General features: G+C 43.8%; 3 protein-coding genes across 7 annotated transcripts; 1 reads left to right on the top strand and 2 right to left on the bottom strand.

Annotated features, from left to right (window-relative positions):
* Nucleotides 1-659: 659 nt before the first annotated feature.
* Nucleotides 660-4,623, bottom strand: LOC123114343 (uncharacterized). Of its 2 annotated transcripts, XM_044535783.1 has the most exons (4): nt 4,420-4,622; nt 3,950-4,255; nt 2,898-3,060; nt 660-2,016 (listed from the first exon to the last, which is right to left on the bottom strand). In XM_044535783.1, exons 3-4 carry the CDS (start codon nt 2,959-2,961, stop codon nt 815-817), a joined length of 1,266 nt encoding a protein of 421 aa, XP_044391718.1. In that variant the 5' UTR covers nt 2,962-3,060; nt 3,950-4,255; nt 4,420-4,622; the 3' UTR covers nt 660-814. The 2 variants fall into 2 exon arrangements, with proteins under 2 accessions (XP_044391718.1, XP_044391717.1); XM_044535782.1 differs by lacking the exon at nt 3,950-4,255 and having other exon boundaries at nt 4,420-4,623.
* A 5,291-nt stretch (nt 4,624-9,914) lies between these two features.
* On the top strand, nt 9,915-11,724 carry LOC123115328 (uncharacterized). Its single transcript, XM_044536506.1, has 2 exons — nt 9,915-10,130; nt 10,528-11,724. Exons 1-2 carry the CDS (start codon nt 10,017-10,019, stop codon nt 11,722-11,724), a joined length of 1,311 nt encoding a protein of 436 aa, XP_044392441.1. The 5' UTR covers nt 9,915-10,016.
* A 4,288-nt stretch (nt 11,725-16,012) lies between these two features.
* LOC123114342 (uncharacterized) lies at nt 16,013-20,610 on the bottom strand. 4 transcript variants are annotated; one of them, XR_006456489.1, is made up of 4 exons: nt 19,017-20,610; nt 18,101-18,439; nt 17,128-17,213; nt 16,013-16,275 (listed from the first exon to the last, which is right to left on the bottom strand). XR_006456489.1 is itself a non-coding variant. In XM_044535780.1 (3 exons), the coding sequence occupies exons 1-2, from the start codon at nt 20,175-20,177 to the stop codon at nt 18,104-18,106; spliced, it is 1,497 nt and encodes a 498-aa protein (XP_044391715.1). In that variant the 5' UTR covers nt 20,178-20,610; the 3' UTR covers nt 16,013-16,275; nt 18,101-18,103. The 4 variants fall into 4 exon arrangements, 3 of the variants coding, with proteins under 3 accessions (XP_044391715.1, XP_044391716.1, XP_044391714.1); XM_044535780.1 differs by lacking the exon at nt 17,128-17,213; XM_044535781.1 differs by lacking the exons at nt 16,013-16,275; nt 17,128-17,213 and having other exon boundaries at nt 17,970-18,439; nt 19,017-19,163; nt 19,251-20,609.
* Nucleotides 20,611-22,125: the final 1,515 nt, after the last annotated feature.

Here is a 22,125-nt window from a genome sequence, read left to right as displayed (position 1 = left end):
CAGAAATAGCTATTGAAATGGGCTGGTGGAATATTTGGATGCAGAGGAACAATCTGGTTTTTCATAATATAAGACCCAACCTTCTCACATGGAAGCTTTTGTTGAAACAGGATCTCAGGATCATGAGCCATAGAGTAAGACAAGTTATATTGCAATTATCTGGAGTTGGACTGAGTTCTATCTTCTAGTTTAGCACTACCAGTTCCGGCAGTTTTTGATGTTTCCAAAGAAAGGAATTGGTCAAACCTGTAATTTTCTTTTTTGCTACCTTTGTAAATATTATCCAGTTTTTAATATATGAAAATACCATAGAACAATGGTTCTACGGTCAATACTTAAAAAAACAATTAAAGGAGGCAAGGATAGTGTGTTTTCTTCTTGCTATAATAAGTTACAAACTTCCGATTAATTGTATATAGTCTTGAAATATCACAGAGATGCATACATGCATGACTAGCTTAGCAATCCAGGTAGCTAACTCTCTCTCTCTCTCTTTCTCTCCCTCTTACCAACTGTACTACTCGCGCACATGCAACATGTACAAGTACTAGGTAGTGCTAGCAAGCACACATGCAACACTAGTACTGTACAGACTACACTAGTTAGTTAGATAAATTGCTTGTTCCTTCACAACTAACTAACTAGCTAATTGATGCGTGTGCACCCAAGATCCCAGTATTAACATGCAAACTGACGCACATCCATGCCGCCGTATATGTATGCACGTATGTACAGTGCACACACACATACAGCACCGCGTGTATTTTACAAACACAACACAACATTGGATATGGTACACAACAAGATCATTATACTAATTTGTGTAGTTAAAACGCAAAAAATTACTAACATATATAACCGTTGCATGCAGTGGTAGTTGCAGACCAAGCCGGGCAGAAACCAGACACTTGAGCAGGAGGGACGTAGCCGCGGCTATGAGTAAAATGTATGCCCATAATTTGAGCATACTGGAAGCCCCACCATCCTTGCCAGCAGCTGCTACTTGTTTCTTAGGCCAGTGACTTAGCATGAACACAAGGTAGTAGGTCAGAATTCCTGAGACGCCACATGACACCTGGAATGTCGTAGACCAGCCGGAGAGCCCAACTTCATCCATGGAGTTGGCCAGGTAAGCAAAAGGAGGAGCTACCACCATTGCACCGAGGAAGATGAGCCTATTTCTGTATGGCTTCAACTTGTCAACACTGATGATGGAGCTGCTGCCTGGTTTACGGTCGAGGTGGAGGCTGAACCAGACAAGCACAGGGACGACCTCCGGCAAGCATAGGAGAACAACATCCTCGCCCAGCCACTCTGCGGCCGCCGTGTGCGCTGTCGCCAGCAGGAGGAGAAGTAGGGTCCTGTGGAGCATCTCCGACGCCAGCGCTATGCCGGGTGAGGCGCCAGCGGGCAGCTTCATCACCATGCGCGTCAGTGCCGCCACCGTGCAGCTTAGGAACAGGAGGAACTGTGAAATGGTGAATTGGGCAGCTGCATGGTCTGGAAGCTGGTCCATAAGCAGTAGCGCCCCCAGCGTCATCATCACAATGATCCCAACCTCCACAGTTTTCATTTTAGTCTCACCGGCGTTAGAAGATCCTTGATGAACTTTACGACTGCTGCCCCCTGTACGCCGACTGAACTTGAGGTGCATCGCTCGTATGAAAACAAGGGCTATGGCAGGAAAGATGGCGAGCCAGACGAAGCTCAAGCTGATGTCCACTAATATCACGTAAGCTATGAGCACAAGAATGACTGCGTCTCTGAAAATCCAGACATTAGGACGGCATGTGATCCATGACTTCCGCACCCGCAGATTGGACAAGCACTCGTGCGATTTCACAACTATATATGGGACGGAGATGGCAACCTCCACTGTGCCAGTTACCAACTCGCTATATTCTTTGTTGGTAAAACCATCATCGCTTAATTGAGACACTTGGAAATTGACTAGACAGCAGGCCAGTGTGCATGTCACTGCTATGAGGCATATTCCATCCGATACCCCAAGATTTTCTGAAATAAGAAAAGAAGATGATCAGATCATATATATCAAAATATATATTATCTGTCTGTGTATCAAATAAATTATTCTTGTGCCTGTTTTTAATAAAAACACCCCATTTACGATAATGCAGTACATACATAGAAAGTTCAGGCATGCCACCCTGAATATTTACATGAATTCTCGCTGGATTAGAAAATATATTTTTGTATAAATTATACAGTGGGTCTCTGCTGGAGGGGTCGGGGTGGGGTGGGTTGGGTGGTGGGAGCTGCCTCTCTGTTGAGGAGCACGTGGGAGGGACAACGACATGGAGGTCCAACCTCCAACCTCGTAATTTCTGGCCAAACCCTAGGGACTGCAACACATAGAGTAGGTAGCATCAGTTCATTGGGTTGAAGGCCTTGGATATGTCAACTATGAGGAAAAGACTCGTTTGCAACTTTTTGTGGAAATCCTCGATGAAGTCCTGAACCCGAAGGAAATAATGATGGATGCATCGCTTCCGGATGAAAACAATTTGACTCGCGGAGACAACTATTCACACCACCATATTTGCTTCGAGAATATCTTGGAAATAATATGGATTAGGCTGATAGGTCAAACTCAGTGAATGAAAGCATAACAGCAAGGAAGAACAACACACAAAAAAACGTATTAGTAATTTGATCAAACTTTACATATGGTTGATTAACATATTGGTGGTCGTTGCAACCTCCCGGTCCAGCTCTTGTGGGTTGTAGGTTGAGCAAGGGCTCTGTGGCCCTCTCTATCTAGCTTGTTTTTCTTTTTCTACAAAAATGAAAATACATGCCTACATATAGATATATATATACATAAATGTCACAAGTGTTAACAATTTGGACGTTGAAGAAAGTCGCAATAGACTTACCGATGAATCCTGGTGGCACTAGAGGGTGTACATCGCGTGACTTGACTGTCTGCTGGCGCCCCATTGGTTGATTATTATCGACTTTGTGTGAAGAGGTTTTCGCAGCCCACTGGCCAATGGATGGGCCAACTTGGTGCAGCTACGTAGTCGATCTAACCTGGCACTGCAATGCAATGGTAGCAAACTCATCATTGATAGCCCTGCATTAATCGACGATCAAGCAAAAGATTCCTACATGATCCATGCATGTGAGTAGTCATTGTTGTAGTTTGGTCATTGTGGATCCGATTTCTTTGGTTTTTTTACTCGCATATGCATAGCTTTGGTCATATATGACTTTGCTATTTGCTGCCTCGGGATGCATCTTTAGTCCCCATGCAAGAAATGGCGAGAAATTTCAAACATTGAGAATCTTGATTTTTAAATTTTAATAAATCCAAAACTTAGTTGAAGTTCATGAAACTAAGTTTTGGATTTACTTGCATGGGGACCGTAAAGTCCCCACACGGCGTGTTCTTGTGTGTGCGTTGGTGTTGGCGGTCTGCATCCTAGCTATGCAAAGACCAGATGTGCTCATTGTGTTTTGTATCCTCCTAAGGATCCATTTTGAGACAATAAAATCACTTTTGTCAAAATTTTCTATCATTCCAAATTTAAGATAGAAAATCCTTCGTATAACAGATAAGACCTCTGGTGCAACACAGATGAAAACTCAATATTTTCTGAAAATAATAACTAATATTTTCATGCTTAGTAAACCTCTTAACAGTCTTATACTAAGCTACCTAATAAAACTTTCATCCAAAATGATAAAAGAACAAGCAATTTTGTGTCCGGTGCAAAAACAACAAAGTGGATAGTTTAGTTTTTATTTTGATTTCTAGATAGTTTAGTTACAATTCTTAGCACTTGTGATGCTTTTTTAACAAATTTCTTTTTTTTACCTGTATAAAGTTTTCAGAACTTTTTCAAGCTTGGAAAAAATATGCTCTAGATCATAGACGGTTCTACATGAATTGCTTTGTAGTAACACCTGAAGCAATTAAAATCACCTATTGAACCTGCAACCCATTTGTCATGAGTACATCTATACTGATGGGTCCCCGGCCGTCTTTGATGAGCCACAGAAAACTCGCAATGAAAGCATGTGATATATCTTAGACGACTCTCAACGAGAGCCATCAGTGACCTGAATATACCAAAATCAATTTTACTGAGAGCCTTCTATGAACATCCGACGACCTCATATGAACGTCCTGATATTTTGAATCTCTTGCTTGAGACCCGTCCTGATGTTTGCCAATGACCATCATCATGTCGACTACCTCTGGTCTGGGTTTTCTTTTATTGTGTCACAACTGCATATGCATGAATGAGAAGAAAAAGGCTAGAGGTAATATATAGCCAGCTAGCTAGAATGAAACGAATGAAGGAGTAAGAAGTAAGAACACACCCCCCCTGTACAAGGGAAGAGGGCTCACGAACAAACAACATAGTGAGTACATAGCCAGACCTCACGTACCTATATATCACATCGACGATGCTCTTGCGCGCTACAGAATGATGGATATGCTTGCTTATATAGATGTAGGGGCTTGAGAAACTCCACCCCTAGACTATCTGTTGATCTCAGCCCCGATGGCCGGCTTCTGCGCTTGTATAGATGGTTTTCTTCTGAAGGAGGCTCGACGGTTGAACCGATCAATGAATTGGCGTGCAGATTATGAGAGGTTGGAAGACGAAGCAAGTTTGCTAGCCAGGTCCATATATAACAAGAGAGGTCCGAGGACGATTTCGGGGTTTCATATTTTATTGGACTGTTATTGTAAATCTTTATATTGTTTTCTTTCTATAAACATAGTTAAACTTCATAAAGATTGATACTCCCTCCATTCCACAATGTAGTGCGCCTGCACTTTCCGAGATTCAAGTTTGACCGCAAATTTAACCAATGAGACTGACTGCGGCGGGAGCAAAAGTTATATCGAGGGAGTATAAGATAAAACTAGTATATAGAGTAAATAAAAACGAAGGGAGTAAGACAACTGCTACATGCACTCTCTTAATGGAGCAGTATAATCAGCATGCACCTATAAATGATATATATTCAGAGCTAGAATAACTACTTTTACAAAAACAGTACACACGTAGAAACTCACAAGATGCGCGCACACCCACCTCTATGAACACACGTACAAGCAATTTTCCACCACAAGAAATCTATACGTACATATAAGTTATGATTAATTCAGATGCGTAAACAATATTGAAAGTCAGAATGTCATTATGGTTGTTTGCTATGGCGCCATGGGGCGCTGCCCCTGTTTTCCTAAGAAAATATATTCGGGGTCAGAAGATAGGAGGAGGCAGCAACTGATTGGCACGTTAACCAATAATGACTAATCCATATTGGAAGTCAGAATGTAGAGCCAATCGCCATCGTTTCTTCCCAAACCGTCCATGTCGCCACCCCATTAACTAAGGCTCTCGTCAACGCCTCGTTCGGGGCACGTATATGCTCGGGCCTATGCTGCTAGCTCATCCGTCTGCCAAATCTTCTACCCAAGACAAGGAAACCGGCGGAAATAGCGTGCAAGCCACCTCCGTCACGTGGGCTAGAATTCCTTGTCGACAGAAAGCATTACAAGCTAGCTAGGCAAGAGGCCAGCTGCCATGGTGGTGGGTCGAGACTCGAGATGTTCAAACTCTTGTTCGTTGGGCGGGAATAAACGAAGTTGTTATAAAACCGATTCTTAGCCATGGCCGAGGTGAGGTCCAACGGCAGGAAGCTCTACATTATGCAACTTAAACATGCTAACGTGTAGTGTCAAGAAATGTATTACATGATGGCACGGAGGGAGTAGCTAGGAGCGAGGAAGGAGGAGTTCGTACGCGGTGCCAAAGTGCCAACAACTAACACATACCCATTTTCTTTTCTTGAACAATTGCTTTCTCAAACCATCGGCGGACGGTACTTCCTACAATATCGATATGTACAACCAGGGTTTAATAATAGATCGTGGTGGGGCTGAGGGGGTGTTTGGTTCAGAAGTCCTAGGACTTTTTCTAGTCCCAGGGACTAATCAAAAAAGACTCTCGAGTAGAGTCTTTTTCTAGTCCCTGTAGAAAAAGTCCCTCCCGTTTGGTTCCTAGGGACTTTTTAGAGACTTTTTCTAGTCTATGGGACTAAAAAGTCCCTGAACCAAACACCCCCTGAGTAATTTGACTTAGCCATATATATAATACAACTAGATAATGTACTATAGTGTCAATTTAATATACTCATTTTCTTTAACATAAACGCGCATACACCCTATGAACGCGCACACACACCCTATCCCTATGAGCACCTGCTAAAGACTGAGCCGACATATTATCTTGAGATTGACGGAGTCACCATAGGCGTCTCGTAGTCAAAGAAAACATCTCCTCCCACTAAACGCGCATGCCAGAAATCCTGAAACAATTTTTCTTTTTTTGCAAATAAAATCCTTGAACAAATTTAATATACTTATCAACCATTTGCACAAGTGGTTCCACCGTGAATGCATGTGCAATGCATAATTGAGGTAACTCTGGGTCGCGTGTCCCCCCTGTAGGTTGCTCTCAATAGAACAAAACGTATTTGTTTACTCGAGCTCAAGCATGACGCATTCTTTGGCAACATTAAACACGATGAGGAAGAACCCAACAACATGACGAAGACCGTGCGCGAACGGTGCCGTTCTTGCGTCTAGGACGGTGGGGCGGGGCATACCATGTAGAAGTCGACGTGCAGGGAGGGTGAAGTGGATACATCTAAAATGTAGCGATCCCTTTTGATGTTTAATTCCTACTCCCTCCATTCCAAAATATAATGCGACCGCGTTTCCCGAAGTCCAGCTTTGACCATAAATTTAACCAACTAGACTGACTGCGGCGGGAAAAAATTATATAATTAAAAACTTCTTTTGAATACGAATCCACTGGTATAACTTTTGCTCCCACCGCAGTCGGTCTCGTTGGTTAAATTTATGGTCAAAGTTGAAGCACGGGAATAGAGGAAACACTATATTTGAAACGGAGGGAGAATGTTTTTAATTTTTTTAGACTAGCATACTAATAAAATGCAAGAAGGCATATTTCCCTTTTTGTGGTGGTGCGATTTTGGGAAATTTGTCGGACGCATAAAAAACTTCGAAAAATTCATAGGACAATATTTCCTCGGATCACAAAGGCCTGCAAAATGAGGGATTTTAGGCCCCATAGGGGACATTGCCCGTCCCACGCGTCTTAAGGCTGGGGCGGGTTGGACCCACCTCCACCAATGTCCTTCGATCGGAAACATTGTATATACCCATGTATTCAATTTGCCTACAAGTTTGAGAGGTTTTTTTGCCGCCCCCACATAGAGATATTTGTGATCAGGGCCGAACAGTTCTAGAATGCTCCTTCGGTACTCCGCAAGGGGAAAATTTGTCTCATATCTTCATCATCACTGCCAAATCGCTTCTCGATGAGTTGTGAGTGGTCTACCCCAAAATACTTGTCTTCTCTCTCTCTCTCTCTCTCTCTCTCTCTCTCTCTCTCTCTCTCCCCCCTCTCTCTCTAATGTCTATATATATGAGTTGTCCTAAATGATTATAATCATTTATATAATTCATCCGTTGGATATTTTTGATATGTGACAAACAAAGCACATTAAAATTTATTTTGTAAATGCTAAATTATAGAAAAGTCGGTGGCCATGCTCGCACTTGGAAATTTGTGTGGGGTGATATTTCCATGCTTGGTTTGAGCCCAAGGGATGAGCAGGTACCCAAATCATAACATGTTGGGGACTCTCAAAAATCATTTTTCTACGGTTTAGAAGACAAGAGGCGGAAAACTTTTCCCCTCGGTCCGGTGCCGCTGCGGGTTCCCCTACCCTCCACCGCTTGCTAAGACAATAAGAGGGCGAGGGAATCCCAGGTATGTGTGTCAGATCCATTCTTGTAGGGTCCTCAAGCGTTTGTCCACAACAGTGGTGTCCTGCAAAGGGGATAGTGTTGCGATTTGTTTTTGTTCTCCAGTTCGATCTCCATTCGATGAAGCTTAGCCAAATACAACTTTTTAGGGGAACTTGTGAGATTTGTCTGTTTGTGTCCCGCTCCTCTGTATGGATGGAGTTGGGATTATCCTATGGCCCTTCTCAGTGTTAGTTTCTCATGGATTATCGTTTGGCACATAGATTTTATTGAAAGTATGACTATTGCATGCCTTCTTCCCAGTGGCAAGGTGTCATTCCACACCATGTAACATGGTGTCGAGCCCGAGGGTTCCCCTCTCCTATGCTTGCCTCCTTGGCCGTGTGAGTGTTGAAGAATCCTGAGGCCCTCCATGTCAGATCCTGCTAGATAGGTTGGGGTTAGTGTTCTAGTGGCGAATAAGGTTTCATCGAGTCTGGTGGCACATCAATGGTGGTGGTAGCACTGGCTGGTGAGGTATGATTCTACAAGGTTGGTTGGCGAGACAGAGGTAGTAGCATCCCTTTGTATTCTGGTCATCTAGCCTGGTCCTCCAGCGAGAGCCTCTGAGAAGTTTTGTAGGTTTGAGTCTTGGATATGCGACTCTTCAAGCGGCCGCGGATTTTCCTCCAATGCCATGGTCCGAAAGTACTATGGCCTTGACGACGTCATGCATGCCATCAATAGTGGCATCATGGCTCTGGTTATGGGTTGGAATGCAGCCTTGCGAGAGGAAGACAATGATCTTCTGCCAGGGACCCTGTAATAGTTTATGTATTTTCAGTGCTGTTTGTACTACTAGTTTGGTTAATAGATTAGACCCCCGATAAACCCCGAACATTCAAATTTTAAGCATGGCAACCAGGACGTTTTTCATGGCAACTTTAGTTGACTCGAGGTGGCAACTTTAATGGGTCAACATGGCAATTTTGTCTCAGAAAATTGTCATGTTTACCAACTATACTTGCCACCTCACGTCAACTAATGTTGCCATGAAAAACACTCGGGTTGCCATGCTTAAAATCCGAATGTTCTGGCATTTCCTAATAGATTTGACTACATTTTCCAAACCAAAAGAGACGAGCATACATAAAATTTTCTTTCAGCATTCTTACCCTCAAGTTGTCTATCGCTGCTGTCATCGAGCACTAAGTTCGTTGGCTTCCTCTTACCAATGTGGCATCTGATTAACTGGTCCATTTCACGATAACCCTGCCAAAAGACCTAAATCAATGGATAAGTACTCAGTATAATGATGTGGTGTCCCAGTGTTCGTCGTCCGAAAAATAAATGGGAATGGTGCATTTGTGTAGCAAAGTTGATACTATCACTGAAAAATCTTGATGAAATATCACATTCAGATGAGAAAAATAATACACTATAATTTGCTCTTGCTACATCGGCACTAGCTTTACAAAATGTCATATTATGTTTTAAATAAAATGAACGTTCAGGCAAGATGTCCCAAGTTACTCTTGGCAGTACATGAATGTTCGCCGGAGGCCTAGATTTTATTAAATATTTCGCAGTAAGTCCTAAAAGATTGCATGCATGTTGTTTCCATCTCTTGTAGACGAACAAGACTGTCATGTACTTTATTCACGCGCGCGCAACACACAAAGGGTTTATTAATTGGAGTACTAGAGCCGTGGAGCTTATGGATTAATGAAGTCGCCAACGAACGCTTCCTTGCCGACCGATATGTTGCCTATCATTAAGTGATGCCGTATTATTATGCCCTGATAAGATTAGAATCCTGGCTAAGCAAACATAAAATGACAAATCTGGTTTTGATGGCTCTTCTCTACCGACTCCTAGGTAGGGTATCTCAGTGCGCTCTACATGCATGTGAACTTTGTTGCTAATCATTATATTGACCCCATTCGAAGCTTCGCATCTCCTTACTGGCAGTGTTGTTTCCGCGTGATTTGCTTTGGTATTTCGCTTAAGAATGCACCTGTGTTCAAGCCTGCTACCGGCGGGCAGGTTCATATATAGCTCCATTCCGCCTTCAGCGAGGACAAGGGCCAGATAAGCTTCGTAGGTTTATCTTGGCCTCCTCTTCTCGTTCGTCCTTTTATTATTTCTTTTATGATTTTCGCTTTTTTGTCCATAAAAACGATGATCAATTATAATGGAGTTTGACAAAATGAAACGTGATCTGCTTCAACAGGAACTTAAGCAAGCTGTTTGCGGACCCAAACTTCACCAAGTTATCTCTGGTGGATTCTCGGTTTTCGTTCAGATGGTAAGCAGCCTAGCTCTCTCTATATATATCCGTTGAACAGGCGGCATATACTTTTTCCTTCCCCACTATTCCGGTTGAGTGAAACTTAATCAAGTCTCCAGTTTTGAAATTCCAAGCTTTTTTGCATAAGTTAAATGGCCTTTTCACAATATGATAAAGTTACATGTTAATTTCTCTGATGAATGAAACTTAATTAAGTCTCCAGTTTTGAAATTCCAAGCTTTTTTGAATAAAGTTAAATCTTCTTTCTCAATAGGATAAAGTTGAATGCTAATTTGTCCCTTGGGTGTTTATAAGTCTGTACGCATACATAATTGCACAATAATTGATCATTCTTCAAAAAAGAATCTCGATGGCGACTTTCCATTCAATGTTCTGACTTATTTATTTTATGTAGGCCACTGAACTGATGAACCGTTCCCGTAGCTTGGCCGAAGGAGCTGTGGTCATGGTATGCCCAGTGCTTCTAGCAGTAACTCTTGACAAGGTCGACCTCAAAGTGTATGGGCGCTCTGCTTTCTTCGCCATGCTTGCCATGGCAGGTATCACTTTAATAAGTGGTATCTGCCCCTTGCTCGTGTGCTGCTTCTCCAAGAGGTTCCCGAACATGGGTAACATCAAGCCTGCCCCGGTGACCACGATCCTGGTGACCCTTTCATCTTCTTGCCTCCTCATCCTCGCCTGCTTCATCGCGCAGCTCGTTGTCTCCAAACAAGTTCTAATCGTCGTGGGCGCCTTGTGTGGAGCCTTCGTCTTGGCTCGAACGGTCATCTACTACATTGGAGGAGATGGTAAAACACATTCACCGGAGCTGCACAAGGCACCCAATGAATTGCATGAGCATTCATTGAAGAAGCTGCACAAGGTACTCGATGAATCGCATGAGTTCTTGACGGGTGTGACTGCAATCCTCTTTCTGGGGCTCGAAGGTTTGGCACTGGAAGGTCATGAGAATCAGATGGTTCAAAAGGCCGGGCCTGTGGGCACCATCAGCTTCATAGTGTGCGCTCTTGGCGTGTGCATGATGTACCTCGAGATGATCCCCCCTTCACGTTTGAAGGAATTGGGAGGGATTGTGTGTTTTACTCTGACGCTAGACAGCATCATGGCTGGTGGTACCTTCACGGTGTTGATGGTTGTCATGTTTAAGTTCATGGGGCCTCCATCCCTGGTGCTCTTCGCACCCCCGGTATTGATCATCGTCGAACTTGTGTACCAAGTCACCGTTGATGGGAGAACGACCCTTCCCATCATCCACGCCGACGGAGTTAACCCAGCGTCCACACCGGCTTCATTGGAAATGACAAGAGTCACCTTCATTGGGTTCTTGGTTGTGTCGATAACAGCCATCCGCAACCCTTCGCCCAGCATGTTAACCAGTTGTTTCCTACTATTTGCGGCATCGGCTATTGTGTTTGGTCTCTCATGGAGGCTCCTGTCACAGACCCAGATAACGAACCGTCTGGCGCAAAATCATGCTTCACCTGACATTGTTGCTTCCTCTGCCGACCTGGCTTCCTTATGCACACATTTCTGCATTGTAATCACTATGATTCTATTCCTAGCAATGGCCGGGACAGCCAGAGGAAAATGATGCCCAGTAGTAAAGCACTACGTGTGATATTTCCTCTTACAAAATTTGTTAGTTGCACTTGCGCTCATGTGTTATAAGTTCTAACATGTTTGTTCTATATCTATAATATCTGGTTCAGTTCTTCTTGTAAATACATACAATTAGTTGGCTATCATTTAATGGTGTTCCAATCTGTCACATTCGTGTCTGACTTACACTTCTCCAAATTTTTACATGCTTGTTCTTACACCTAGGGTTGCTATATAATCCACGAATGTAAACTAATACATCCCTAAATGTAAGTCTTTTTTGGATGGCCTGCAAGTCAAACTTTCTTAAGTTTGATCAGGCCCCAACACAATTTACTTACAAAAATTAGGAGTATAAACATAATTTACATCCATGTTGCTAATAATGAATTTTGTTTTATTTAAAAAGGGGGTTGGAACTCCAGGCCTCTACATCATTGTCAGGCACACATCCATATTTTATTATAGTTGATGTAAGGCAACGAGGCCAAAAACATCAACAAGCAGAGTACATATATAACATATTCAATCACATTCGAAGCACTACAAGATACGATGCCAGCGATTAAGTCTGATTTCTTCTGCAACAACTCCAAGAAGGAATAAATGCCCTTGCCTCACCGTATCCACGTTCCGATATGACCTAGACAAGGGTTTTCATCCTAGTTGTCGATAACAACCAGTGAACACCGGCACAACAAGATACAAAGCCAACGATTAAGTCTAATTTCTTCTGCAACAACAACTCCAAGAAGGAATAAATGCCCTCGCCTCACCGTATCCATGTTTGGATATGACCTAGACAAGGATTTTCATCCTAGTTATCGATACCAACCAGTGAACACTAGCACAACATGTAGACAACAAGATACGACGCCAACTATTAAGTCTGATTTCTTCCGGAACAACAACTCCAAGAAGGAATAAATGCCCTCGCCTCACTGTATCAACGTTCCGATATGACCTAGACAAGGATTTTGCATCCTAGTTGTCGATACCAACCAGTGAATACCAGCACAACAAGTAGACAACACATTCAACAAGGAGATGATACAAGTTGGTCATTGTTAAGCCCGATCAATAAATGCTAGGACAAGAGTTTTCACCCGGACATGAAACGGTGCTCCCGTCACCATCTTGATGATGGATCTTCCGATAGTCACACCAACCAGTACTCCATGCCGTGTCGGAAAAGGCACTAGTAGATTGGTGGGACGTCTTCCAACCTTAGAATAATGAGTTTTGTGTTAAAAGACCCCAAAGCACTATTTGCAAAAGCTAAAAGACCACAAAGGACTATTTGCAAAAGGTAAAGATCACAAAGATAGACAGAACAAAATATAGCTCATAACAAAGACCACTTAAATCCAAAAAAAAAATACAGTTATGGTAAGGAACTGCTATGAGTACTCCCTTATGCAGCTCCTTAAGTATAGGGACCTTCTAAATATTATGCCACTAGGCAATAGGAAAGAGCAGATGGTTTACAACACATTTCCCCTTTGATATATACTTGTTTTGTCCATCATAATAGCGTTGGCTAGGGAGTAGGCAATTCTTTTAACAAGAGATAGGAGTTCGTTCGGCCTTTTATATTGATAAAGGAGTAAACAGCTCTGAGCAAATGCCATATAGGGTAGTTCCTCCATCGTCAGCCCTCCTCTGTCGTTATATTGCCAGCTACCTGTACCAGCTTCGCCTATGGGGTGTGCAGCATGCATGCACGATAGTACTAGCTATCCATGATACTTTCATTACGAGTAGCCTTAAGGATGCGTACATTTTATTCTTTCCGAATCAGTTGTGTAGGCCATAATTCAGCTGCCTCCATGAATGTATCCATCTACATAAAAAAGCTTCTAAGCGTAGGGAATGACGCACTGGCGTTAGCTGCCCCCATGCATGATGGTTTTCCTAAATTTGCCTGTTTGCTCCAACCTCCAAAAGCACATGTCGTTGTCCCAATGTCTACGGTGACTATATGCATGAGAGCCAATCAACAGATGGTAAAGTATTACTAAATTCAAAATGAAAAAAAAAAGCACAAGACGCGGTTGCTTCTATCAATGTATGACCGAGTAGTTTATATGCACTTTGGACTACCGTGCACGAAATTAAGATGCAAACGCGCAAAATGGACCAAATCAAGGGGAGCACGCGCATTCCTACGGATTACAAACTTGTACTGAATTACGATGATGATTAATTCGACATAGATTAAAAAGGATCACATAGAGGACTTGTCATGCAACTTGCAAACAAATAGCTGAAACTAGGAGATTTAATTTGTGTTTTCATGTTCCTATCATTCATCTTGTGTTCTCTTGGCTCATTCCTTGAATCTTCTCAACAAAAACTATAAAGGAGGAAACAAAAGGACAGCTTGGTTACCCGATCAACGCGGCTCTAGGGCCAACTCACATTTGTTAACTTGTGTTTTCTGGAATTCTACAACCATACTGATAACTCCAAGTGGACCACCGTTTATATCAGAGACTAAGGGTCCGTTCGGTGTCCCTCCTCTCCGCGCCTCCGCTCCCGGAGCGGAGGGAGCTGCGGTTAGAAATTTCAGAGCGGGCGAACGGTGCTCCCCAGCTCCACGTATTTTGAGGAGCTGGTGGATTGCCGAACGGGCCCTAACTGTTTTGAAATTAGAAGCAACGGAATCATCAGGTGCTAGATGAGTACGCCTGAGATGCCAACGATAGAGCTTCGCAGCATGCGTGAGCTTCAAGCGTAGCTGCGTCTGTTACAGCCTGGAAAACAAGTGTAGATACATACCTGAATCATCACAACATATCGCACAAACTGAACCTGACTGGTTGTCCCTGGACAGAGCCCCATCAACATTCAATTTGACAAACTCTTGAGGAGGAGGAATCCATGTCTTCTGTAAGGGTAGCGATGGAAGGCGTAGCTATCGATCAAGATTACTCAGTAGCAGTGGCTATTACAACCATTACAAGGATTCATGGAGTTCTATCTTGCAGTGGCTATGTACATGATGATACGAGGGCTCGTAACATCTTTGCACGTGCTAGTTGCTGCCTTCCCACTCGAAGCTCTGAGGTTTAACTAGGTGTAAAACTTCCAAGTTAGACAAGAACCTAGTCTGATATTCTCCTTCATGTAATAACCAGCACAATCTAGGTGAACCCCGCATGTAAATAATCCCTTATCCCATCTTTTGCATTGCATTCGGTCGTTGTTAGCGTGTCGTTGTACATTCAATTAGGCAATGCATCCATGAGTCAGCGGCTCCACAAATAGCACAATAGGAGGAGGAAACCATGTTCTTTTATTCAGGATATCAGCCGTGGCTAGTGGTGATGAAGGAACTAAATTTTTGTATCACTCATATCCGTTGTAGCCAAAATACACACACGCACGCGCGCCCTCAGAAGGCTAATATGGTCCCGCACAATCTTGCAAGACATACTTTTGATTCGAACACTCCAGTAGTTTGTCCCCCATCTTTTATCTTGCAGGATGTAATAAACGATGTAACCCTTTTGAAGTTTAAATAGCCGTATGGCATCGCCTAGAAAAAACCCAGATAGGTCGAACCAAGATCTGCAAATGACCACATGGTAACCCGCCGACTGTACTCTACAATTTATTTAGGTCAGTGTAGTGAACCAAGTATATATATTTTTTAAAGTACGTTTATGTTTCACTACTTTGGGTCGAAAACGTGGGCCATGCCATGGAGGTGCGTTTCGTGCCCGCAGAGTTGCTGACGAGAAGCATGCTCGAACATCCCTGTCATGGTCATACAAGGGGAGTGTCTGTGTGCAGTGGTGAAGACTGACGTCTGCTAATTGTCATCAATGGTTCACTGTCTCTGCAAATATTTCCTTGCAAGTTCTTTTCTTTCAAAAGAGGTTAGAACCCCCAACCTGCATCATTGTGACATATGTAGCACCACAATGTTTCACATGCGAGAAACAGAAACACGTAGACACAAAGGACAAACCTTATTTTGAAGGGGGGCAGCTCGTCTTACGTAGAGGCGCGCCGCCATCTGATTTGAACTTGCCATCTTGGATCGTTTCCTCAACAGTGAAACTCAATGTCCTCCAAGATGTCTTCAGTTTCATAGAAAGCATTCTTAAGATCGTTGAAGAGCACCTCCAAACAAGACCTATCGGGGAACTTCTCAAATAACTCCACACATGATCGTTGGAAACATAATATAATAGTCAAGTGATCCCTTGCAAGACCTTTTGTAAGATTGTACAACGATTCAGATTTGCGCACGCATCATAATACGACACGTATAAAAGCAAACACGGGAATTAATATATGACATGAATGGTGAAAAGTCATAGCTCCACCGATGAAGCTATTTCAACTAACAGTTGGTGTCAGTTACACGAAGAATAAGTCAATTCATGGATACATTGCATCCACATAATAACAGGAAAATACATAAAACAAGTACCAGTTGGCATGTTTGTCTCACACAGACTCACACTGCAGGCTGTCTTGATAATCTCAATAATCATCCGCATCTGCAACTGTGCACGCCTGAGTCAAGACTCTGCAGTAAACTAACAGCTTAATCAGACACTGCTGGCCAAGATAAAAGCAAAATAAAAATGGTTCTTAAATAAATCTGGACAGATCCCGGTCCAATTTCTGAAACAGGAATCAACCAGTTTACGCACAATTTGTTCCAGATAATGGAATAGGAAGACTAGGAAAAATATATTGCCGAGTTGGACCAGATTGTACATTTGTTTTAGTTTGCACAAGAATTTTGACTGATGGCCGGGTTGTACAAGACTAGGAAAACATATTGCCGAGTTGGACCAGATTTAAGATGTAACATATCAGGGTAACCTACCATGCTATATAACATGTGGCTGACTAATATGGCATATATCTGATTGTCGACTAGAGCAAAAGAAAAATATGTCTAGTATCAAGAGCTAATGACCAGACTTGCATATTATGCAAATTCAGAAATAAAACTGAACTCAACCAAACTTTGGCGCTAAGATGGAACCTTACTTCTACTATTAGCCATACAGATGTATCAGGAAAGTGTGCCTCTGTTATAAGAGGTGGATATCTGTACAACAAAGGCATTTTCATTATTTTTCTGTTAGCTGCATACCTTGCTTCATTTTGGTCTCCATATTTCTAACACTATCTCTATCAGGTGATTTTCCAGTATTATTAGCGGCCACTTTCTACTATTTCAGGTTTCCCAAAGTACAATTCTGGAAGAGAATTTGAACACAACCCTCCAAGAAGTGCCCAGACCAGCATGCAGTAGACAACTAGGAAAGCAGTGTTCAAACATTACCCACACTGTAATGTAAAGTCCACACTAATTCATGGATACATTGCATCCACATTTTATAACAAGAAATACATAAACAAGTACCAGTTGGCATGCTTGTCTCACAGACCCACAATGCACTCTGCCTTGATGATCTTTATAATCATCCGCATCTGCAGCTGTGCTTGACTCTAGTAAATTAACAGCTTAATCAGACACGGCCAGCCAAGATAAAAGCAAAACAAAAATGGTTCTCAAATAAATTTGGACAGATCCCAGTCCAATTTTGGAAAGAGATATCAGCCAGTTTATGCACAATTTGTTCCAGATAATGGAATAGGAAGAGAGCAACTTTCCCAACCAGTTGATACATATTCTTTGATTAAATTCCAAATCTACCACACAAATGTGGAAACAACAATAGTTTGTTCTACCCTGCTGGAGTAAGAGTGCACATCGACAGAGAAGTGCAAAACTTCAGTTCAAACAAGGAATCACCTTCCGCCTCCAGACCGGAGTTTCAACGCAACTATTCATTCATCGTTTTCCAAGCGGCATCAGCAAGCTTTGACCATCGATATAGGAGAACAAAAGGTTGTGGTTGCAACCATGGGCTTGGGCCACCAAATTCTTATTTGACTTTCTACATTGGTCAATTTGTCGCACACAAGTTCCTTTTTCTTTTTGACCCTCCTTTGGCCACGACCAAAAAAACAAGAAGGAAAATGAAACACCATTTCCCAGACACCAAATTAGCTATCATCAAACAAGCTGTTTGCTATGCAGAAGAGATGCTAAAAACATCATCTCTCTCAGCGTATTTTACTGTTTTTCACCTGGTACCATTTTCTACTATCCCAAAGTCACATTCTGAAAAGAGAATGCCTCACAAATTTGAATCAAACCCTCCAAGAGGTGCACAGATCAGCAATTTGAAAAGCAGTGCACAAATAATACTACACACGCTGTAATGTAAAGTCGACACCAATAAGTATTTTTTAAACCAAATATCCATCATCACTCTAGCAGAAGCCATGAGCACTTATTTTATGAGATTATTATCATTTCTTGACCATACCGATCAACAAATTATTATCTTCGCAGAGGAGGAAGATTCAAGTGTGAGTCGCTCCTTAATCTGACGCCTGCTAGCTTTATCCACCTGGGATCTCCTCGGGTCAATGGCATTGCACTCCTTGCATGGGTCCTCACCATGAAGCTCGATTCTCTTCAACCTCACAACATGTGCCATGACTAGCCTTATATAGTTTGTCACCTTGACCTCCTCCTCGAACCCTAACATCATCAGCAACTTCAAGTTCAGATGCTTCATATCCTTCGATGGCTCCCACACCACATTCGTCTTTTCGGCAGTATCGTAAAGCTTTTTGCCACATGTATGTCGAGTTCGAGATAACTTCATGCATGGACATAGAAAATAGATAACACATGTTAACTAAACTTGTCACCAACCAATGCAGGACAATGTAAACAACAAATGCAATTAAATATTTTGACCACTTAAAAAGTTGCAAAGCACTCAATACTAATATTTAAATCTAGCCCCTGTGGAGCTTTTGGATGAATTTGCATGAACTGAATGCTACGTAAAGTAAAATGCACAAATATGCTTCTGGGATTCCTATGAAACTACAGCTATATATTCCTCCTGTGCTGCTCACCTCACCTGTTTATTTATTTCTTTCAACCAACATACTTTGTAATAAATAATTTTAATGAAAAGGGATATGTGCATCTTTCCTCCTTGCCTAAAAAAAGCAAGGAGAGAATTTTGGATAACTCTAAAACGAGGTAATCCAGCAGGATTTTCTTTTGTATTGCACGAACATTGTGTTACTGCAAAATTAAAATGAGGACTGTACGCACTACTTCTAACATTCGTGGTAGATTAGAAAATCAGATCAATTTCCTGCTATGCTGTTAATGCTGAATATTCCAGTAACATGCCATTCTAGAATGAGTCACATCCATACCTTGAAATTCTGTAGGGCAGGTGCAGCTTCTAGGATAAACAGGGTCCAGCTCAGATCACACTCAGGGAAGATACCAAAAAGATACACGTCGGTCAGGTTTCTGAATATGGCAGTGAGCCGCTTCGGCTGCTCCGGCTGAATCCAAATCTGCAACATGAAGAACACAAAATACACAGCTGAAATTGGTAAAAAAGAAGAGCGGGTGATGTGTAAATGCACAGAAATTAACTTTACCGTTTGGCTGAAGAAATTGATATTCAGTTTAGACAGATTCCTGGAACTCCTTGAAAGGCACTCACTCAACATGAGTGGCGCTTGCGACGCCTTGGCAAGATAACCGAGGTTCACATGGCAAAGCTGGGGAACGTCGCCGAAGCGCACTGGAGGGTTCTCGTAGCGCCGAGAACAGCACAGCACAGTCCTGAGCTCGGGGACGGAGATGAGTTCGATCCGTTCACAGCGAAAACGGATGCAGTCGAGCCTCCGAAGCCCCGAGCATGGGGTATCAATCTTGAGCGCCGACCGCTGATCAACCAGTCTGCAGGAACTCAGGGTGAGGTGCTTGAGCTTATTGCAAGCGTTAATAAGTTCGGTGACGTCGGAATGTCCAAACACAAGGTTCTTGAGTGTAAGCCTGGTGAGCCACCAGAAGGCGACCGGGTAGGCCTGGGAGAAGGACATGAACTGCTGCCCGAATTCAGCAAGCAGGCTGGTGTTGCTTGCCCGTGGCGGGGATATGGAGAACTCAAGGCATTCGGTCTTGCCGTAGCTCACAGCGTCCTCAACGGTGCGGCCTATTGCGCTCAGGTGAGGGGATGACATGTAAAAGCTGAGGATGAGGGCCTTGATGGGAATGATGGCAGCACTGCCGCCCTCGCCCTCGGCCAGAGGAACCACCAGAGAGAGCAACCTCTGTGCGGCGCCCGTGAAGGCGTCCATGACCTCGAGCGGCGTGGCGCCTTGGCCTTGGAAGTGACCGACGTCGAGGTGCAGGCGCGATAGCCGGTAGGGGAGGTGACGCCACCGCGTCGAGAGTGCGCCGGCGCGGACCGCCTCGCGCAGGTCAAGGCGCTCGAGGATTCCGACGAGGAGGTCGTCGGTGAGCGCGCTGATTCTGTCCTCATCCCGGCCGACATTGAGCTTGTGCGGCGGCGACTCCATGGCCGGGATTCGGAGGCCGGTCTGCTGATTGGAACCCTAGCCGGAACCAATCGCTGAGATGCGCCCGTGGGGACGGCCTCCTGCTCCGGGGATGCGGCCCCTCATCCTCCCTCCGGCGCTCCGCTCCCCATCCCTCCGACGCGTGGCCGTCGATCTAGATCCGCCGCGCGGGCAGCTCGATGGATCCGGCGGCTCCTGCCTCCTCCTCGATCCCCTCCGCCTCCGGCGTGCTGCTGCTAGCCGATGAGATGCATGGTTAGCATCGATTTGGTGGCTGATTAGATGGTGGATGCGTTGGATTGGAGTGGATTTGTGAGTGGATTGGAGCTCTCGAGAGTGGGGATCGACAGAGACGGAGGAGACAGAAGAAGCCTCGTGATGTGCCGTGCTGTGCTAGAGAAACTCACCTTCCAAATATAGTTTGGAGTACACACACTCTTGTGCTAGTGCTGTCACTTAAGTAGGTGAATTTTCACTCACACGATAAAGTATATGAAGGTGTAGGTTCATCTTAGATCAAGTTAACACTAGAACTCACCGTCGCACACGTACAACAAAGAAATCCTAACCTCGCTGCCTCAAGGAGATGATGGGAATCCACCCTAGAGCTTCGTCGAATATGTCCCAATCGACAAAATCGAGGAGGATCAGAGTCCAGAAAACAAACTCGAAGACAAAGCGTCGCCAACTGCCCCAGCGCCAGAACTACGAGGACTAAAAAAAGTCTAACCTAAACTACTAAGAGTGAGGGCACTGGGATTTCCCTCCTTGCCACCGGCCGCTGAAGCGGCAGCGAGGGGGGCTAATCCATGAGCTCGCCGTCGAAGCCTGAAGGAGAAAGTTTACCCTAGCCGCCATGTGGAAAGGGAGAAAACTCTTGAAGATTGATTTGGGCTCACGTACTGTCTAAGAGCATCTTCAACTGGATTGACATGTCTTCCCTTTGGGGATATCCGATAAAATTGGAACAAAGCTGGATTGACATGCCGACGAAAACCCCATTTCCTCAATGCAACTACACCCTCCATTTTGATTGCCCCACTTGTCCATAAAATTGCATATCATTGATAGGGATAGAGAGAGAGAAGCATATAAAGAAAAGGAAGTGATCCGAGAGCGGATCCAGTGAGCAAGGTTGTGTAGACACGTCGAGACACCACCCCCCACCACCCCCCTGCGCCCTCACATATATGGGTTGGGTTTGGGGATTTGCGAACAACCCGAGCATATGGATACGATTTGGAGGGTCCAGCTTTATGCATTTTTTCTTTCTCTCTTTTGTTTGGGTTGTTCGTCCAGGCATATGAGGAAGAAATGAGAGGTCTTATTGAAGATGTTCTAAGTAACTCATATACGTTGGTACCCCGTCCGTGAGACATAATATGACACCCCATGCGTTGAGTGCTGACACATCCTCAAGAACACTTTTTACTCTCTCTCTCTCTCTCACTCTCCATCACCAAATCTTAGATCCCTAAGGGATTTGAGAGCATGTGAGAGGAGTGATCCACACAAGTGATAGATCCAATCCTTCCCCTTCTTTGCATAAAAGGAATTTGTGATTTGAGCAAGTCTTGAGCTTTTCCCCATCGTTCTTGTTACTCTTGGAGTTTGGAGACTCCTAGGAGGTAGGAGTCATTTGGTGAGGAATCGACCATTGTGATCACCCCCGGAAATTTTGTGAGGGTTTGGAGACCACCCCAAGGTCTACCACTAGTGGTTGAGAAACGCCTTCGTGGTGTTATCTCAAAGGGAGAATAGAGTGAGCCTTCGTGGTGTTGGTGTGCCTTCGTGGTATCATCCACCTCTCTTACGGTGACGTAGCTTCCCTCCAAGGTAGTGAACATCGGCATACATCCTCGTCTCTCGGAGTTGCAGTTATCCCTAACTTCCTACTTGTGGTTACATGTCGCTTGGTCTTTACTTATATCTTATTATGCTTGCTCAC

The sequence above is a fragment of the Triticum aestivum genome, chromosome 5B (assembly GCF_018294505.1).
Source record: "Triticum aestivum cultivar Chinese Spring chromosome 5B, IWGSC CS RefSeq v2.1, whole genome shotgun sequence".
Taxonomy (NCBI): domain Eukaryota; kingdom Viridiplantae; phylum Streptophyta; class Magnoliopsida; order Poales; family Poaceae; genus Triticum; species Triticum aestivum.
Note: the sequence above shows the minus strand (reverse complement) of the source record. Positions and strands in the feature narration are given on the sequence as shown.

What these genes read in the sequence shown, in the direction of transcription:
- LOC123114343 (XM_044535782.1), bottom strand. Translation starts at nt 2,961, where the DNA reads ATGGGGCGCCAGCAGACAGTCAAGTCACGCGATGTACACCCTCTAGTG. An exon ending in AGTGCCACCAGGATTCATCG is followed by an intron (nt 2,017 to 2,897) that starts GTAAGTCTATTG and finishes TTCTTATTTCAG; the next exon opens with AAAATCTTGGGGTATCGGAT.
- LOC123115328 (XM_044536506.1), top strand. Translation starts at nt 10,017, where the DNA reads ATGGAGTTTGACAAAATGAAACGTGATCTGCTTCAACAGGAACTTAAG. An exon ending in TCTCGGTTTTCGTTCAGATG is followed by an intron (nt 10,131 to 10,527) that starts GTAAGCAGCCTA and finishes TATTTTATGTAG; the next exon opens with GCCACTGAACTGATGAACCG.
- LOC123114342 (XM_044535780.1), bottom strand. Translation starts at nt 20,177, where the DNA reads ATGGAGTCGCCGCCGCACAAGCTCAATGTCGGCCGGGATGAGGACAGA. An exon ending in CTGCCCTACAGAATTTCAAG is followed by an intron (nt 18,440 to 19,016) that starts GTATGGATGTGA and finishes CCATGCATGAAG; the next exon opens with TTATCTCGAACTCGACATAC.